The sequence below is a fragment of the Prinia subflava genome, chromosome 6 (genome assembly GCF_021018805.1).
Source record: "Prinia subflava isolate CZ2003 ecotype Zambia chromosome 6, Cam_Psub_1.2, whole genome shotgun sequence".
NCBI classification, from domain to species: domain Eukaryota; kingdom Metazoa; phylum Chordata; class Aves; order Passeriformes; family Cisticolidae; genus Prinia; species Prinia subflava.
In genome coordinates, this window is record NC_086252.1 from 30,452,146 (window position 1) to 30,471,514 (window position 19,369).

A 19,369-nucleotide genomic window follows, 5' to 3' on the forward strand; every position below is an offset into this window, starting at 1 on the left:
GGATATCTGTTAAAATGGACTGACTGGTATTCCTGCTCCCATGTATGTACACACATAGCAGACAATAGTCTCCTTAACAACCCACAGATGAATTCCTTAGCTTATGAATCTGCCAGAAAACACATAATTTTCCCCATCAAGGAATGTTGCTTGGCACATCTTTAATATATCACTTACACAGCCCTCAATCAACCTAAATGATTCATCTAGCAACGTCTTAGGCGATGCTTTACGTGATTGAATGGTTTATCCTCACTGAAACAGCACACGCCATTCAGTCCCACGTATCAGCTATAAAAGTTATTAATAACCAGGAATTACATAGATAAGAGTCATGAGGCTGGCTTTAGCCTGGGTGACAGCAGCTGGCCCACTTTGAGCTCCATCTGTAAAAATCAGCCAGAATTTGCACCCGTGGGAAGAGATCAGAGGCTTGGACTCTCAACACCAACCCGTGCATCATATTTTATGTTGTGTTTTACAGTTTATCAGCCTTCAGATTAAGATTTATTAGTGTTGCCTTGCTGTTTAGCAGTTGTAACTCATGATGTGCTTGGTGCTTAGCAGTGTCTGTGATGGAGGGGCTGGTTCTTGCTGGGGACATTGCACCAAACTACAAACCCATGCAGGAAAACCACCTAAGGCAGCAAGGCAGAGACAGCAGCTCCCTCTCTGTGCCCTCTTCATGGGGTGCCTTACATCTCTAAGAGGCTGGGAGACATTGTCATATCTGGTGTGGACCTGCTCACAGCCATGGGTGAAGGGATCTGTGTCCTGACCTCTCGTGGGTGTGAGAGGCTGTCTTATGGGCTTGGCCACCTCTTGGATGGAGACACTGGTGATTAGCTCAAGGACAGAGCACAACAAGCTGTCTGAGTCAGCACAGCACATTGACACGCTGTCCTGGGTACTTGGGAAGTCATTTTTCATCTGTGGTATCGTCTCTCCTCCAGGGCTGAATGAGTTACACAAGGTTCCTTGGACCCAGACAGGCCAAGTGGGGTTAGAGCACCATGTGATCTCAGCTACAGTTCCCAGCCCAGCATCCTGATGTTGTGCACAGACGTGGTAACTTGGCTCCTTTTGTGCTTGAAAACATTTGTTTGGTTGTTCTGAGACTTTCTCAACTTTGTGGCCCCCCGCCATAGGGTGTTACATGGCTTTAGATAAGAAATCTCCATAAAACTGTAAGCAATGTGTCTTCTGCAGTAAATCTTTCTTCTTAGTCAAGAGTGAAGCAGTCACATTATGTTTCCTTATTTTGCAGTCCACCTGTTGCAAGGGAAGTGCCAAGAAAACTATACACCAGTGGGAAAGTATAGATTGCATAGATGGCTTGGACCCAGATAGAGTCAGTGTGACCAGGGGATACACATTTGAAATCACCCTCATCTCTGGAGCTTTCTTTGTGCAGTAGGAAGGGAATCCCTGGCTGGACAGAGACAAGCAATCTGCTGGCTCAGACACCATAGCTGTAGCTGCTGTCTCCCCACAGAAAGGGAGGAGGATTAGCTGGGTGTTGGACAGACAGATCCTGCATAGCGTGGCACCACAACAATCCCTGTGTGCCTGAGGCGTGAGGAACAGCCTTCACCTCCTTGCCTGAACCTGGCTGTTCCCTCCCGTGCTCTGTGGCCATGGGTGAGGAGTTGGCTGGCAGCACTGCATGTGCTCAGGGTGCAGGGCTGCCCATGCTTGCTGGAACAAGCCACCCTGGTAGACAAAGTGATGGGCTTGTTGTCTAAACAAGAGGTTTACAAGAAGCGATCTGCTGACTCTGGGTGGTTTAAATGACCTTTATCTTCTGAATAATTACTGCTAATTCATTACTCTTGAAAATATTTTAAAGCCCAGCAGTCCTTGTTCACTGCAGTCTGGGAGGACTGTGCTTTGACATCACTGTCTGTGCAGTCAGCACAGTCCCATGTGGATGGATGGGACCTACACAGTTGTGGGATACAACCCTCATATTTGCTTCCTAACGTCCCTTTTCTGAAAAAGATCATCTTTCACACCCCAGTGGGGTTCATCTCTCCTACTTCAGCTGAGAAACTGCTCCTGGAAAACTTTGCTGGAGAGGGCCCTCCTGCCTGCAGTACACGGGGATTCAAACCATCCCCCAGCTTCTGCCATGTGCCAACATCCTTCCCCTGCTTCTCACAAAAGTGCTTTTGCTTTATATTTCTCTTTGTAGCACTGTCATGAAATGAAATTGTGAAAAAAACCCAAAACAACAAAACCCATCAACCAAACAACCCTGGGAGTCATTAGCTGCTGAGGTACCAGTTCTGGGTGCTGCCCTGGGAGCAAACACTGATCTCCTGTGGCAACACCAGTCTGGGAGGGCTCTCACACCAGTGGTGCCTCTGCAAAGATCATCTCTCCTGCAACTCCGGTGCTTACACCTTTAACCTAACCTGAGCTCTATGTCAGAGGCAGTCACACAATGTTGAAAATACACATCAAGAGATAAAAAAACCCCCAAAAAACCAAAAAACCAAAAAAACCCCTCACCCAGGGTGCAAACAGCAAGCAGCCTGGGAAGCAGCTTTCAGCTGTCCAACCCTGCAGGAAGAGCAGCGTGCTGGGATTTGGAGCAGCTCAGCTGTGATAGCTGGTGAGAGCCACAAGATGTCTCTGGAAACCAGCATTTGGACAAAAAAAAGGCATTAATAACCCCAGGAAAGGGGCCAGGCTGTTTCCATCTGCAGTGAGCCCTGAGCCCTGGGAGATGCTCTGCCCTGAGCCTGTACTGGGAGCAGCGGGGCAGGGACAGCTGAAGGTCCCTCTCCAACAGTTTACTCCAGGTGAGAATTTGGCCCGTGAGGTTGCACAAATGGCACTTCCTTAAAGCATGGATGAGAACTGTGGATCTGTAAGTCACTGTTGGATCAAAACCTGTATTGACTTCTGAAGTCGTGGGACAAACAGCAAAGGGTGCACATTGGAAATCAGATTAAAGAATTATCACAGTGCAGCAGAAAACAGTAAAAATGGGGGCAGTCCTCTCTGGAAGCCCTTCTGCCATGAGTTTCTTGCACACCTCACACTGCTCTGTGTCTGCACAGTTTTGGATCCCTTGCAGCAGAGCCTGCAGCTGATGGGATCTCAGTACTGGCTGTCTCAGCCCAGAGCAGAGATGAATAATCCCTTTTTCCCTTAGGGTCCTGCTTCTGCTGCAGGTCACTCCCCAGAGAGCCAAAGGAGACACTTTCAGCTTCTGAGATGTTTCCTGTAGGCAGCATTGGCCTGGGTTTATAATCTCCAAATTTGCCAGCTCCTGTGGGGTTTCACTGCCTGCACCGTCATCCCCAGGGACTGATGAGCACAGGAAAATTCCCACTGCAGCACACCCACAGACAGACACTATGGGAATGAAGTCTCCGTCTCTGACACAGGGAAATATCCTGTTGGATGTGACTCAGAGCTCAGCAGAATGCCTGCAGGTTCTGATCCTGCAGCCATGTCAGTCACTCAGGGAACACCTCTCCCTTTCACCAGCTCCTCTTGGCTTCCTAGTAAATAACTATAGAATTGCAGGGTGGAAAAGACCCATGAAGGTGTAAAGTTGTTATTAAGAAATAGGCAAAGCACAGTAACTAGTGACTCACAAAGTTTAATGTGAGAAAACAAAGCTATCCTTCAATGGACCACATAGAGAGACAGCAATTATTGTAAACTAAAAAACCTCTTTAACATCCAACTAAAAATGTGTGGCAAATAAAATCCATTGCCCACCAGGCTCAGTGATTATAAGTATAATTTGTTTTAGGATTTGTTTTCCCTCTTACAAATCATAAGGCAGTCATTTAAACTAATAATAAGCGAGTTATGGGGATAATGGGATTTTTAATGAGCTGTTTCTGGTTGGGGGTTGCCTTTACAGAAACTCATCCACTGCATTGCAAATGCCAGTATTTAGCACTGAGAGATGTGGTGAAAAGTCCATTAGTCCAAATCTGCTTTAACTGGAAGACCAAACTTTGTTCTTGCAGTGTGTTTAGGAAAATTCCTCCAGAACTGTACTATCATTGTATCACTTTACTCAAGGCACAAACATTTGGACAGAGCAGAATGAAGAAAAAAAAAAAAAAAAAAAAAAAAAAAAAAAAAAAAAAAAAAAAAAAAAAAGATATAGCCAATATCTCTGACATGATTAGATGAAGAAGGAAAAAAAATAAAGATGATGCTTCCCCTTCACTGTACAGAGTGTGAACTTGGAGTTGTCTTTACTAATACACTTGTGTAGTATTTAGATGGTTTGAAGCTGTTATTGTGGAAGATCAGTAAGATTTAATGGGATATTTCTTGATGACATTTAGCTTGACTTCTACCTCCTGGTTTGTCTGAAATTACTGCTTTTTTTGGTCAGAAAGTACCAATTTCCCTCCAAAGCATGCTGTAACTCAGAAGCAGAAGACCTGCTCCTGAATTGCTACCCATGCAAAAAAAAAAAAGGCTTGCCCCAAAGGACCAAAATCCCACTGCACATTTAATTTCCTGAATTAAAAAAAAAAAGCTGTGGTCCTTCATTTGAGATCTGTGTCTCCCATGATGTCTGGGCTGAGGCCTCAGGCGACTGAAGGATGTTGTGTATCCAGCTAAAAGAACCCACCCCAACCCACAACCACCCTTCCCACAGCCACGGCTTTGTGCAAAATGACAGAGAGGGTAAAACGGCGAACGCAAAATCTCCTGAGTGAAAAGGAATTAGTAAAACCCCATATTCATGAAATATTGAGAGCTAATTATATGTGCATCGGAAACCTCTGGGGGAAGGGAGATGGAGGCCTTTCATTAGACGGTAACTGGAACTTTTTCATCATTTGTCTAGCTCAGGAATGTAAGGCTGCTGTCTGGAGAGGGATGTGGGATTTGGCTGCAGGGCTGGGTGTGCAGGTGAAGTGCCATGCTAGCGAGTATTTCTATTGTACTCTGGCACATCTTGGAAAAGGGTCTTAGCTGGAGCAGGTTGGTGTGGCTGGGTGCTCAACATTTCTGTGCTCCCACACGACCTCTTCACTTAGATGCACCGTGAGGAATCATTCCCAAATAATATTTTCATCTTCCTCTTACACAGCCCCCAAATAGATCCAAAGTCCCATTCCTCACTCGAAACCTCCCTGGTCATGGTTTCTCCTAGAGGGTGGAACCCCCAGTCTACACCAGACTGTCTCCAGAAAGTTCAATTTCCTTGCTTTTGACTTGCTCTCTGCTTTTCCAGCCGAAACGAATGGCTGACTACTGCCACTGCACCATAGACCAAATTCAAGACCGAGATCAGAACCGGTGAAGACGAGGGCAGGTTTTTGCGGTGGGGCCAGAGAGAGGCTTGCAAAGACAATCTGCCCACTGCATAGCTGGCAGTGCGGGCAGAGGACGTGAAATGTAAAAGTGGGGACATTTCTCTCTCGAAGTTTTGCGGCGACTTTAGCCACAAGGATGCTCGGGGAAACCCATCCCAGATCTCTGCCTTCTGCCCCCGTCTCTCTCCCTGCTGCCTGACCCACTGGCAGCACCCGCGGCCCTTCTCCTGCAGCTGAATTTATTTTTCCCTCGTGATCTCCTGGCGATCTCGTCCAGGAGGGAAGCGTGTCCCTCCCCACGCAGGGTAGGAGGCTCCCTCCCGAGAAGTGCCGGGACGAGCCTCCTCTGGCAGCGGCTCCTCCGCGATCCGCTGCTCCGGGCCGCGCCCGGGACCAGCCGAGCCCGGCCGACCCGCGGAGCCCCCGCACCCGCGGAGATGCTCGCGCTGCTCCCGGGGCGGCGGCGGCGGCGCGCCCCGGTCCTCGGCACATAAATCAGCATTAAACCCATTCCCCCCTCTGATCCCCGGTGCCACCATCTATTACTCCCCCAGTGCGTTTTCTATCACCTTTTGTTAAAATTACACAGCCGGAAACTTAATTTACCCCGAGCTTTAAAGACAAATAAACCCCGCAGGCCGGTGGCCCAGCGATATGCCTGTTTACTCGCGCGATCCGTAGATTATTATGAATTGTTGTGATTTTCAAACTGCTGGTGGTTTAAATACCTTCTCGGCCACTCTTCCCGGCTGGGGAAAAAAAAAAAAAAAAAAAAAAAAAATTCCACCCACTCTTCCCGAGCAAGGACTAAGGAGCAGGAGACCATCTCACTTGCGCTGGGCTCTATTTACTTTTGCTATTATTGTTATTATTATTATTATTGAAATTTGGAGCGAGCGAGATTTTCAATTGCTGAAATAATTGCTTGGGAGAAAGGTTGCTTAATCTGTTCATACATTATTGACTCGGGCTCCAATATTTGGCTTGCTGCTTTTTATCGCAAGAAGATCACGTACGAGAGTCTTTTGCATAACAATTTTTAAAGAGGACACATCCTTATATCAAAAGTGGACGTGACTTGAATTTTGCCGGCGTTTGTCCCTAAAATGACCCAATTCCGGTTACTGCCACTGGGCAGCAGTAACATTGCATCATTTCTCCAGGCAATAGACTTATTTCGCTTTACTCTCTGCCCCTTTCCTTGTCCCCCACCCCCAAGCCAACACGTACTTTAAAAGCTGATTATTTTGTCTTGCCGCATTTTAGCAGTACACACAATGTTTTCTCTCCCTGGGAACGGATGAGCAGAGAGGAGAAAGCCCAGCCCGTAGGAGCCACACGGACAACTCAACCCCAAAGTTCCCCCGCAAGGCAGAAATTGTGCCTTCAACGAAATTTTGCTGTGAGCCGCCGCAGAGAGAGCCCAGCGCCGGTGCCAGCGCCTCCAACCACCTCCTCGAACATCATTTCCCCAAAGAGGATCAAAAGAACCCCCCTCTCCCCTGCTTTTTCCAATCGAAATGGTGCTGCTTCCCAGCCACACTGGTCAAGTTAGTTCCGGAACAAAGGATGACAAAACCACAAAGGATTCTCTTCCCCCCCCCACCTCCCCTTCCTCCCCTTCTCAACTTCCCCGGTGCCTGCACACCAGCCAGGGGCAGGCCCGGACGCTCCCGCCCGGTGTCGCCTCCCGGTCCGGGGCCCGTCTCGCAGCCACGGCCCGGCCGTGGGGGTGTGAAGTGACAGAAGGGGGAGCGAAACATCGTGGAGAGGGGCACGGGGCTCTGTTCCTCTCCAAAGCACTGACAGGGAGAGAGCCCTGAGCTGCCTGCCGACCGGAAGGGGAGAGTTGGTGACATTCATGTCCCCCGATACCAGTGCTGTCGTTTGGACCTGGGGATAAAAAACCTAAAGAGCAGTAGATCTTTGCAGAGGAACTCCAGTCATCCCCGCAGGCAGGCTCTTGGGGAGGGGTGTGCACCTGAGAGCCGAGGAGAGGACCCTGCGAGGAATCATTCCTCCACGCCAAGACTTGAGCAAACTTTCCCCGGCTGCGGACCCTTTGCTCCCGGGCAAGGCACGGGCGCGGGGTTGGCAGAAGGAGCCCCTCGAGGCGGCTCTCGGGCAGAAGGGGAACCCGGGGAGCAGTGGTGGAGGGGGGTCATGCCCGTGTGCAGCCTCTGAGCTAACAGCCACAGCCATTTGCACACGCGTGTGTGCAAGGCAATGTTCCCCCCTACGCCCGCTGCACCCGCGTTCAGCTGCACGAACGCACCCGCAAACCCTCGCAGGCAAACACGCACAGAGAGTGCGGCAGGGCTGGGAGACACGGCGGGGCTGCGAGGAGCTGGACGCACACAGCCCCTGCCCCTGCAGCCGTGGCAGAGCAGCGGGTGGGCGCCAGTCCCGGGTGTGCCCCTTTGTCACCCAAATATCCCGAATTCGGTGAAGGGAAAAGCTTTAGTACCACGAAGAGGCAGCCCTGCACCCACTAGTGCTGGGAAAGTCTCGGGGGTGTCGTTCCCAACGCGGGGCTCCAGCACCCTGAGCGGGCGGGGAGCCCCCCTCACCCCCTCCGCCCGCCAGAGCCCCCGGAGCCGCCCCGGCCCCGCCGCCTCCCGCAGGGTCGGGCGGCCAAAGTTTCCCCGTGTCTTCCCTGGGCTCCACGGCTCCCGGAGCCGAGAGGGAAGCAGGGCGAGACATAGGTGGGAAGAGCTGGAGGAAATTGAAAACATATTTTTAAATGTAAACGGGTCCGAGCCAGCCCGACCGGGTGTGCCGGTGACGAAGAGCACGGCGGGACCGGGACGGGGACCGGCCCGGCAGAGCAGAGGCGGGTGAGGACCCCAAACCCTCCATGGAACTTTCAGAACTACTGGTAACGTCTTTAGCGAAGGGACAGGGGTGTCTGTCCCGAAGTGGAGTAAAGCAGCGCTCAGAAACATCCACTGTAACTTAAACCAGATTGTCAGGGAGCAGCCGGGGCCGGAGGCAGCCGCCGGAGCCGCTCGCCGGGCGGAGGATGCCGCTGCCCTCCGCGTCCTCCCCCGGCCAGGCAGCGAGGAACAGCTCCGGGAGCTGCGACGTTTTAAGACGGCCGATCCAGGTGACTTGTGCTGCTCGCAGCGAGGTAGGGTGGGCTGCAGATGTGGGTGGGAGGCGGGAGGGGGCTTGGGAAGCAAATGGGAAGGGGTTTGCAGCCAGGCCACTGGAAAGCAGCGAGCTTTTCTTTTCTTTTCTTTTCTTTTCTTTTCTTTTCTTTTCTTTTCTTTTCTTTTCTTTTCTTTTCTTTTCTTTTCTTTTCTTTTCTTTTCTTTTCTTTTCTTTTCTTTTCTTTTCTTTTCTTTTCTTTTCTTTTCTTTTCTTTTCTTTTCTTTTCTTTTCTTTTCTTTTCTTTTCTTTTCTTTTTTCTTTTTCTTTTTCCTTTTCTTTTTCCTTTTTTCTTTTCTTTTTCCTTTTTTCTTCTTTTTCTTTTTCTTTTTCTTTTTCTTTTTCTTTTTCTTTTTCTTTTTCTTTTTCTTTTTCTTTTTCTTTTTCTTTTTCTTTTTCTTTTTCTTTTTCTTTTTCTTTTTTCTTTTTCTTTTTCTTTTCATTTTATTTTCCTGTCCTTTCCTATTCTTTTCTCTTTCCTTTTCTTGTTTTTTCTCCTTTTCTCTTCTCTTATTTTCTCTTACTTTCTTTATTTTTCCTTTTGTTTTATTTTTCCTATTGTTACCTTTCTCTTTCCCCCCTCTTGCTTCTTTTCTTCATTTAGCTTCTATTTTTCTCATTTTTATGTGCTTCCCTATTTTTTCAACCCTTTCTCTCTCTCTCTCTTTCTTTCTTTCTTTCTCTCTCTCTCTCTCTCTCCCTCTTTCCCTCTTTCCCTCTTTCTTTCTCTCTTTCATTTTCTTTTTATTTCCTTTTTTTCCTATTTTGTATTTTTTGTTAGATTTTTTCCCTTTTCCTGATCGATTTTTCTTTATTTTTCTTTCTCTTTTCACTTCTCCTTTTTTCTTTCCTCTTTTGTCTTACCTTTTCATTTTTTTTTCTTTCTTCCCCCCCACCCCCTTTTTATTTTCCTTGTAGAAAAAGAAACCAACCAATAATACCGCTAAGAATGAGAAAGATTATCTATCTCTTCTCTCAGAAACTTCTGCAGGGTGTTTTCTTCTCCATCCCACTCGGGAAGGGAGGAAGACAATGAAGTAAATAAAACTAAATGTTTGCTGCAGTTCCCCGTGACTTGAGAGCCGGGCTGCATTGCTGGGGTGGGGGTGGTCCTGGACGGTAATTGATTCATAACTCTACACCAGGACACCAGGGCACAACATCCCCGGCTCCCCGGGAGCATCTCGGGGGAGCGGCGCGGCCGGAGCCGCCCGGGCCGGGGTGCGGGACCGCAGCTCCGGCCGCGCCGAGGGCTCCCCGCAGCCCGGCCCTCCTCTTCATCAAAACCAGCCCTTCCTCTCTCCCCGCTCCCCGCGCTGCTGCCAGCAGAGATTTTGACTCCCAGAGATAACCTGTGCCCCGAAAAAAGTTTCGAGCGGAGCTGCCTCCAATACCTATTTACCAACGAATTACACCGCTATTATTGCTTTCAATGAAGACTGAATCCCCAAGCGATAATTGAATTAGTCTATTGAAGAGACTGTCAGGTACAATGACGTGGTATATCCCGCGCCTTTCCCAGGGTCTATAGGCTTTGGGGACCCGGAATGTATAGTCTGACCTTACAGCTCATAATAATAATGCTGCACTTGTAGCAGAAATCTATTCGTATTCACTTTTAACAAAACCTCTGGTCAGCCAGTCCCTGTAGGAAGGATGAAATCTATTGTATTAGAACAACTCATTTATGTCCTTCAGCAAAGGCCCCAATGAGATCTGATCTAGACGTAGAAATAGGATTACCACAGCGTATATTAACCACGTTTCTATACTTCCTCCTTCCTATAAGGGCGCCGAGAAAACAAAAATGCAAAGGATTTTTGATCTAATTTTAACTTTATTTTATTATCAATTTTATAACTTCCTTCGACTGTCTTCCCCAAAAAGAAGAGAAAGAGAAAAAGAGAAGAAAAGAAAGAAAAAAATCAAACGCAAAATAAAAGCACATAGAACGAAATCATAGAAATTATTTTGCCCGGTTTCCGAAGAGGCTGCGGGCGCCGCGGGCTGGCGTGGTGCGGCGGGGGCAGCGCGGCCGCCCTGGCACAGCCCGACGGCGGGCACCGGGCACCCCAGCCCGGCCCCCGGCCCCCCGGCCCCGGGCTGCACTCCGCCTCCCGGAGTGGATGTTCTCCCGAGCTCAGCGCCGAGAGCCGCTGGGGACACCAACCTGCAAGAGACTCAGACGGCACCGCGGCACTTCCGAGGGGCAGGAGAGCGGCAGCACGGCCCCGGCCCCGCCGCACTTTCGGGGGAGCCCTCGGTGCCCCGGCCCCTCTGGATGAGCCGATGGCAAGGTGGGAGCGGCCCCCACCTCCGACAGCAGCGTGTGCGGGGCTCCGCGGGACCGGCCCCCCGACGGGCGCCCCGAAACCCAGCGGCACCCACAAGTTACAGAGGGAACTTTTCCTAAGAAGGGATTTTTTTTTTTAAGCTTCCGTCCTTAAGCCACCGTGTATAGACATATTACCCCGATTACTGTAACTACCTGCGAGCCGGGGAGTAATATTTATCTATTTAGATAGGAAGGGTCGCGATGGAAAAAATATCCAGCCTGGAAATATACATCGTCTTTTCCTTTAATCCCTCCTCATTCATCCATCCAGCCGATCCCCCACCCCCTCCGTTCACAAACCTACTCAATTTATAGAGAAGCCTTCACTATCCAGAACAGTTTCTAGAAGAAGGGAGGACTCCAGATGAAATAATCCCCCTCCCTACACACACACACACACACACGTACACACACACACCCATGCACATAGACACACTTCCCCCCCGGGCGTCCTCAGGAAGGCAAATTAAATAGTTAAAGGCTTCGATTTCTCTCTCTCTCCCTTTTGTTACCCAATTTTGGAACATTTAAGGATGGGTGTGTGTATTGTATTCAATAATAAAAGCTATAGGGCCGCCAGGACATTTATCATCCTATTACTGTAACAAATCCGGGCTCCCAATACATGAAAGGTAAAATGAATTACCGACGTTAAGCCGTCAATAAAGTCATTTCTGTAAATGGTGTCTCCGAAGGACTGCAGCATTATTCAACTAGCTTTATCAGCAGCTGGGAAATTACGTGAAGAAGCTCGCAGCGTGTAATATGGCCCTGCTTACTTTGATTAAGCGTCTTGCCAGGGAATAGTGACAGTGCTTTTGACCAGGTTTTATTCGCCGTCCTGTGATGAACGCCAAGCTGATCAGGCGGAATGAAGAGTAATTAAAACCTATAAATTATCTTTTGCAGCCCTTCTCAAGGCGTCTCTTGCAGGAGAGATAAGGCAGCGAGCCCCCATTTACAGCTCTGAAAGGGACCGCGGCTCACAAAGGCTACGTGGCTAAATGGGATATTGATAGTGTCCTAATTAGAATTTAATTAAGTACCCACGCTCGCTTTTGGGATAAAGATTTCAATTTTGCTAACTTAAATATAAATAAACCCAATTTCGGTGCGAGTAAATGATATGATATTGTGAATGCAGGGGGGGTTTAACATTCATTTAATTGCGGATGAAGCTCTTGATTCCAGGGCTGATTGTGTTCTGCCAGCTATTATTTTAGGGGATTATTGTGTGGCTGGAGGTAACAATTCGGTAATGTTTCTCCGGTACAGAAAATAACCGAACGTGCCTCGGAGGTGCACACACGCGCCTGACGGACACCCGGATATATCTCCTTCGATTCCCGCTCGCCTCCTGGAAGCGGAGCCACGGGCCGGGCCGCTCCGGGGCTGCTCCCGGGGAGGGCAGAGCGCCCAGCCGGTGCAGCACGGCGGGGCGAGGCGGGGGAGCCTCGCTGCTGCTGGCACCGCGGCTCAGCCCGCGGGAAGCGCCGAGATACCGGCGCACACACACACACAGACAGGGCTGTGGGTGCATTTCGGGCCGCGGCCGTGCACATTCAGGATCCATCAGCGGCGGCACGTGATGCTGCCCGGCCCGCGGAGAGGCGCGCAGCGCTGCGCGGGGCCCGCGGCCTCCCCGGACTCACCGCCACCGGCCGCCGCTTTGGGGAGGGGGTAAATGGGGGGGCTCGGTTACGTCAGAATGAGAAAACGCACGGAATTGCCCTTCCCGCGTCCCCGGGACTCGGCCGCGGGCAGGAGAGCGGCTCCAAGCGGAGCAGGTGCCTGCGGCCGGCCAGGGAGCGCCGCTGCTCCGGGCACCCAGCCCGCCCGGGCCTTCTCGGCTGTGTAAAATGTGGGGTGTGGCGGGCCCCCATCTGCAATGGTGTGAGGGCCAGCACTGCCCTTACCCGCGGCGACTCGGCTCCCGCGGCCGTGAGCGCCCGGGGCCGGGGCAGCAGGCACCGGCTGCGGCAGAGCCGCCCTCCCTGTGGCGCTTGGCTGCGGCCCCAGCAGTCCAGCAAAACCAGAACTGGGACCAGGGTATTTTTATTTATTTTCTGTAAATTCATTTTTAGACAGCTGCATCAATCCTGAAAAAGTGGCTTTTTCTTCCCATCCCTTAAAATCCTTAAATTTTCCGTCTGCCTCAATACACGTCCCGAAGTGCTCGTTCCCTGCCGGGCAGAAAAAAACCCCAAAACAAAACCAAACAAGAATACGAGGGAAAAGAAAAAAATAAAAAGGCAACAAACCGAAACCAACCAACCAAACAAGCAAACATCAAAAAAGCAGACTAGGAAACACGATACGAGTTCAGCTGTCAGCTGGAGCTGATCTGCTTCGTATTCTGAAAAAAAAAACCCCAAACCCAGTAAAGGAACAGACTAGAGAGAGATTTCGTCCGTAAGACCAGCTCGTCCCGGCAGAGCGTCCTGCCTTTATTGCCATGTAATGTTACTACTATTATTATAATTATCATTATCATTATTATTATTATCATTAATATTATTATTGCTATAGTTTTTATTCCTCAATACCAAAAAGGTTCGATTTCGGGGAGCCTCCACCCGGCTCGCCATCTCCCAGCGCTGCTCAACTCCGCCGCTGGAGAACAAAAAACAAAAAACAAAAAAAAGAAAAAAAAGAAACGGAAAAAGAGGGGGAAAATGCACAGATTTGGTGCAGGGGGTGTTTATTATCGCTGGGGCAACAGGAAAGCGGCCGCTGGCCAAATCGCCGCCACCCGTGGAGGACACGCCGTGGCTGGAAGTTGTTGTTTGCGGGGCTAGTCGGGGGTCGGGGGGGTGGTCCCGGTTGGCGCGCGTGGGCGCGGCGCGCTGCCCCCGCCCCGCCGATGCCGCCGCCGCCCGCCCCGTCCCGCCCGGTGCCGTCCGCCCCGTCCGGGCCCTCGCGGTATTTATGGCGGCGGCCCGGCGGGCGCCCATTGGGCGCGGCGCGGGGTGTCAGCGGCGGCGGCGCCGCGCCATTGGCCGCCCCCACGTGCGGGGCCACCTCACGTGCTTCCGGTGCGAGTGAAAAAAGTGTGGCTGAGGGATTTTTTAGGGAGAGTTTGGTGCACGGACCGGCGCTGTCAGAGATTTGGCCTTTTTTTTTTTTTTTTTTTTTCTTAAAAAAAAAAAAAAGAGGGAAAAAAAAAAGGAATTAAAAAAAGAACCCTAAGCGGGCGCGGGCGGCGCAGCACCGGGCTGGCGGGGACGGGCTCCGGCAGCCCGCGGCGTGGGCAGAGCGGAGCGTGACAGCGGGGCAGCGCGGAGCCGCCGCGGCGGCGGCGGCGGGGAGATGGGCAGATCGTGACGGGTTTTCGGGGGGCGGGTTTTTTAGGGGGGCCGTGGTGCCGCCGCACACCTTTTTGGGTGATTTTTTTTTTTTGGTATTTTTTTTTTCTTTTGGTGATGGAAATATAAGCTGATCGGGAGAAGGGGGAGAGAAGCCCTCGAGTATCTCCCAGGTTTTGGATCCATCCGTGAGAGGGAGAGAAAAAAATTCTCAGCTCCAGCCCAACAAGTGGATTTTAATATTTTTCTTTTTTTTTTTTTCTTTTTCCTTTTTTTTTTTTTTTTTAATTTTTCCTCCCCCTTTTCCACCCCGCCACCCACCGTCAAAGTGGGGTGGGCGTAAAGTGGGTGGGTGGGGGGGAAAGAGGCAGCGATCTCCGTGGCGGGGACTGAGCATGGAAGAGCCGCCGGAGGGGCACGGCCACCGAGACGCGGCGCCCGGCCCAGCGAGCAGCGGCAGCGGCAGCGATGGCGAGAGCGTGCCCGTGTCCCCCAGCCCCGCGCCCGCCTCCCCCGCCGCGCCCTGCCCCCTGCCCCTGCCCCGCCGCCGCCACCCGCCGCCCCCGCCGCCGCCCCCGCCGCCGCCGCCCCACCGCACCACCAACTTTTTCATCGACAACATCCTGAGGCCGGACTTCGGCTGCAAGAAGGAGCCGCCCGCGCCGGCCGGCGGCGGAGGAGGAGGCAGCCGGGAGCGGGACGGAGACCGGGGGCAGAGCTCAGGTAGAGAAAACGTCAACCCGCTGCTGGCCCGGCCGCCCAACCCGCCCGCCCTCCTCTGCCCGGACTCGAACTGCCGTCCCGACGGCTCCGCGCCGCCGCCGCCGCCCGTCGCCGCCGCCAAAGGCAGTCCCGCCGCGGCGGCAGCGGCGGCGGCGGCGTCGGGGGCGGCCAAGCCCCCGGCCGACGGGGGCGAGACTCACCCGGCGAAGTACGGGGAGCACGGCAGCCCCGCCATCCTCCTCATGGGCTCTAATAATGGAGGACCTGTTATAAAGCCCGACTCGCAACAGCCGCTGGTGTGGCCTGCCTGGGTCTACTGCACTAGGTATTCAGACAGACCGTCCTCGGGTAAGGAACCGCGGCGCATCTGGGAGCTGTTAAATCGTGACAAGGTCGGCCCCCCCCCCCCCCCCCCCCGCCTTTCTCCTTTCCCTCTTCCCCCCTTGGCTTTGGCTCCCGGCTTGTTGAGGACCTCGCGTGGGGGGGAGGGCGGCCTGGGTCACTCGGGGCGAGAGGAAACGCGTCCCCCCCCACCGCCACCACCCCTCCTTCCTCCTCCGAGTCTCCCAAATTTGAATGTGACGCCGGGCCCCGATTCGGCAGCGGTTCGATGCGGAGAGCCGGCGGGAGCGACCCCTTCCCGCGCCCCCCGCCCGCCCCGCCTGCCGCAGTCCCGGGTGTTCTGCAGCGCGGGGTGAGAGCGTTGCGAGAAAAAGGCAGCGGGGTCGGCCGCTCCCTTGTTCTGAGGCTTTTTCTCCCCTTATTTTATTTTTTTTTTCCTGGGTGCTGCTGGAGGAGCGAGGGGGCGAAGACCCGAGCCACATGTTGAGCGGCTGGTGGCGGTGCGGGGGGAGGAAGTAGTGTTTTCTTGCAGGCGAAGGAAAAAGGGCTTTTTAGAAGGCGGCGGAGGGGCTGTTTACCGGGGCCTGTGCAGCGAGCCGGGCAGGCCCTTAGGCCGCACATTGCCGCCGGAGCCGGTGCTCCCTGCTGCCGTTTGGGGCCCAGCTCCGGGCTGGGGATATGCCTCTGCCCGAGGTCGTCCCCGTGGGAGCCGCCGCCTCGGCCCTCCCGGCCCTGTTTTTGCAGACCCTTCTACGTCTTTACATCCCCCAGGTGCCCTCAGACACCCCTATATTTATCACCGTTACTTTTTGGCTTTAATTGCCGGGTCTTTTTGAAAGAAGCGGAGGACGGGGAGATGGGATTCCCCCACGACACCTCCGGGCAGCAGCCAGGGATCGGCCGGCGCGGCGCGGGGCCGGGCTGGGCTCCCGGTGCCTGCCCGGGGCCGCTTCGGTGCGCGGGGAAGGCGGCGCTGCCCGGCCCGGGCCCCGCGCCGCGCTGCCCGGCCTGGTGCTCCCCGCCGGCCGTCAGTGCGGCCGAGCCGTCTCCATCCCCCGATATTGACACGTACAGCGACTTCAAACTCAGAAAAGCCTCTTTGATTGACTGGGGTGATTGATGGGGTGATAGAGCTGTCAGACGGCACGGCCTCGCTCCCGGCCGGCCCGGCCGCGGGTGTCGTGCTGCCCGTTCCCAGGGCCGCCGAGCGCCTGGCGTTCTGCACTTGCGCCTTAATTTGCCTTTCCTTCCCTTTCTTCGGGCAAAGGGTCATTTCTGCATGTCCTCCTCCCCGACGCTCCCTGCTCGCTGCGACCCTGAGGGGAGAAGGGCGAGGGGAGGCTGGCTCGTCTCGGCCGCTCTCTTTGTTGTGCTCGTAGCTGCCCGCCGGCCTCAAATGCTTCTCTCGGCTCCGGGGACGAGCGGGCTGCTGCGGTCGGAGGCGCCGGCACCCCGCTGCAAGGTGCCGGGACTCAGTGATTCACTCCCCGCGCCCTCAGCCCCCGCAAGTCCAGCCCGGGAGTATTCCGCTCTCTCCCCGCCGGGCCCCGTCCCTCTCCCCGCCGGGCCCCGTCCCTCTCCCCGCCGGGCCCCGTCCCTCTCCCCGCCGGGCCCCGTCCCTCTCCCCGCCGGGCCTCGTCTCTCTCCCCGGTGACAGCCGCTACCGAGGCGGGGGGAATCCCCCGTTCCGGGGAAAAGCTTTCGGCCTGCTCGGCGGTAAGAAGGCCTCGCCGGCTTCGGCTCCGGCTGCTCCTGGCGGGGGTCTGCGGGCCTGGGACCGCCCGCCGAGCCCGGCAGCTGTCGGGGAATTTTCGTAGATCCCATTCTTCACGGTTCCCTTCCCGCTCCTCTTCCCCATGGCCGGGCCAGGCCGGCGGGCAGGGGACCGGGGGTACCCCCTCCTCGGCCAGGCGCTGCCCTCAGGATGCGCCCCGGGACCCGGTGGCTTTCCCGGCGAGCTGTGTCGCACTTCAGCCTGGCCCCTTTGCGGCCTGGATGCGGAGCGGCGGGGCTCTGCTTTGGCTGGGCTTCGCCGAGGGAGCTTCCAGCGGGCCCGCAGGGCCCCGGTAGGGCTCGGCCGCCGGAGAGCCCAGGCGACCCGGGCGGTGGCGGCGGGGCTCCGGGGAGGCGGCGGCGAAGGGACTCCCCGGACTGGGCTGGCTTTGCGGAGAGGGTCGTTGTCCCCCGAAAGGAGACCAGGGCAGCCTTGGGCCAGTCTGTTGCTTGCGGCAGCTCCCCGGTGCCTGGCGAGGGGACCTTTGGTCCCCGCGCTGCCCGGCGGAGCTGCCGCCCGGCCGGCGGGCCCCGGCCCCGGGCCATGCAGGAGGAGATGGGCTCGGCCCGGCAGGGCGGGGGGAGCGGCGCCCCGACGTGTGCCGGGCCCGGGGGCGAGCGGGGCTCCGCTCCCCTCGCCTCTGGGGCCGGCTCGGCGGGGCAGGGGCGGCGGGTGATGCGCGGGCGGGCTCAGCCCCGGCCTCCCCGTTCCTTTCTCATCCTTCCCTCCGCCGCGCCGGGGCGGCGGTGCCGGGGTTGGGGGGCTGGGGGGGCATACGGAACAAGCACAAATTCACCCGTCGGCCATTTTTCCTCGGCCGGCGGGGCGGGGGCGGCGGTCGGTCTGTCGGGCGGTCGGTCTGTCGGGCGGTCGGTCGGTCAGCGGCGCGGCCCTGCCCAGCGGCGTGTGTGTGCCCTGCCCGCAGGCCCCCGCACCAGGAAGCTGAAGAAGAAGAAGACGGAGAAGGAGGACAAGCGGCCGCGGACGGCGTTCACGGCCGAGCAGCTGCAGCGGCTGAAGGCGGAGTTCCAGGCGAACCGGTACATCACGGAGCAGCGGCGGCAGAGCCTGGCCCAGGAGCTCAGCCTCAACGAGTCCCAGATCAAGATCTGGTTCCAGAACAAACGGGCCAAAATCAAGAAGGCGACGGGCATCAAGAACGGGCTGGCGCTGCACCTCATGGCCCAGGGACTCTACAACCACTCCACCACCACGGTGCAGGACAAAGAGGAGAGCGAGTGAGGCGGGCGGCTCCAGCCCAGCCCTGCGCCGCGGCGCCGGCCCGCCGGCCGGGAGGCGGACAGGTGCGATTTAAAAGCAGATCTATTGTCTATCCATAGTATAAGGACTCCGATTAAGAAAAAAAAATAAATATGAACACTTAAGAAAAAATTATCTCTATATAGCCAAACAGCATATGACCTTGTATATATTTAATTTCAGGTAAGAAATATGTGTAGCGATCTCTATTTGCTGGACAGTTTCTCTCTTCCTGTCTCTCTGTTTCTCCGTTCTTTTGTTCGTTTGTTCGTTTTGTTTGCTTTCCCTTTTTTCTTTCCCTCCCCCCTCCCGATGTCCGTTGCTCCTGTTTTACAGTAAATGTCGGACTTTTCTCATCTGTCGTTTGATCTTATTTTATTTTTTTTTTTGTGTGTGTGAATTTCTGTCTCTCTCTTTTTTTTTCCCCGAGGAAAAAAAAAAATTCTGATCCACAGACTGCGAGACTGAACCCGCCGCTACAAGCCAAAGATTTTATTATGTTCAGAAATCTGTAGTCTGAAATAAAGTGTAGACTGTGTTCAGGATACAGGCTGGCTGTAATTCCTTATTTTAGTGTATGGATGTTTTCATGTATGTATATATATATATATGTATATATAAAATAAATAAATGTGTATATATATATATACATATATACACACCATACGCTGTGTACATAGTGCCATTTCGGCGGCATATTTAGATTTTGCTTTTGATAGATCCAACAAATTTTAAACTGCTCACCCCTTGTTAAAAACCCTTAGACCTTCGATTTTTTAAAAATTGTTTTTAATTTTTCTACCCTTTTAAAAGAATTAATTCTCTTTGGCAATTGCGGTTGTGCCTCGCCTCCCGCAATCTCCCTTTTTATTCAGAAAATAAAACCACTTCCTAATAATGGTGATAATACATCACGAGTTCCCGCTGAAAAATTGCCTGAAACTGTCTGGACGTTTAGGGCTCCGGGATGTGTTGGAAAGATATTTGTCTGACAGCTCCTTGCCTCTCTCCGAGAGGATCTGCTCGCACAGTTTCCAGCGAGGACCGCTCCCGAGGATCGGACGGGAACGATGGGCACTCGGAGCCGGTGGCTCCCGGGAGCGCTCCCGGCGCCGCTCCGTGCGCTCCGCTCGCTCCTGCAGGGCTCGGGCTGGCGTTTGCCGTGTGGTGGGAC

General features: G+C 54.0%; 1 protein-coding gene across 1 annotated transcript; it reads left to right on the forward strand.

Annotated features, from left to right (window-relative positions):
- The first annotated feature begins 14,491 nt into the window (after positions 1–14,491).
- Positions 14,492–18,753, forward strand: EN1 (engrailed homeobox 1). Its single transcript, XM_063399840.1, has 2 exons — positions 14,492–15,167; positions 17,861–18,753. Exons 1-2 carry the CDS (start codon positions 14,492–14,494, stop codon positions 18,175–18,177), a joined length of 993 nt encoding a protein of 330 aa, XP_063255910.1. The 3' UTR covers positions 18,178–18,753.
- The last annotated feature ends 616 nt before the right edge of the window (positions 18,754–19,369 follow it).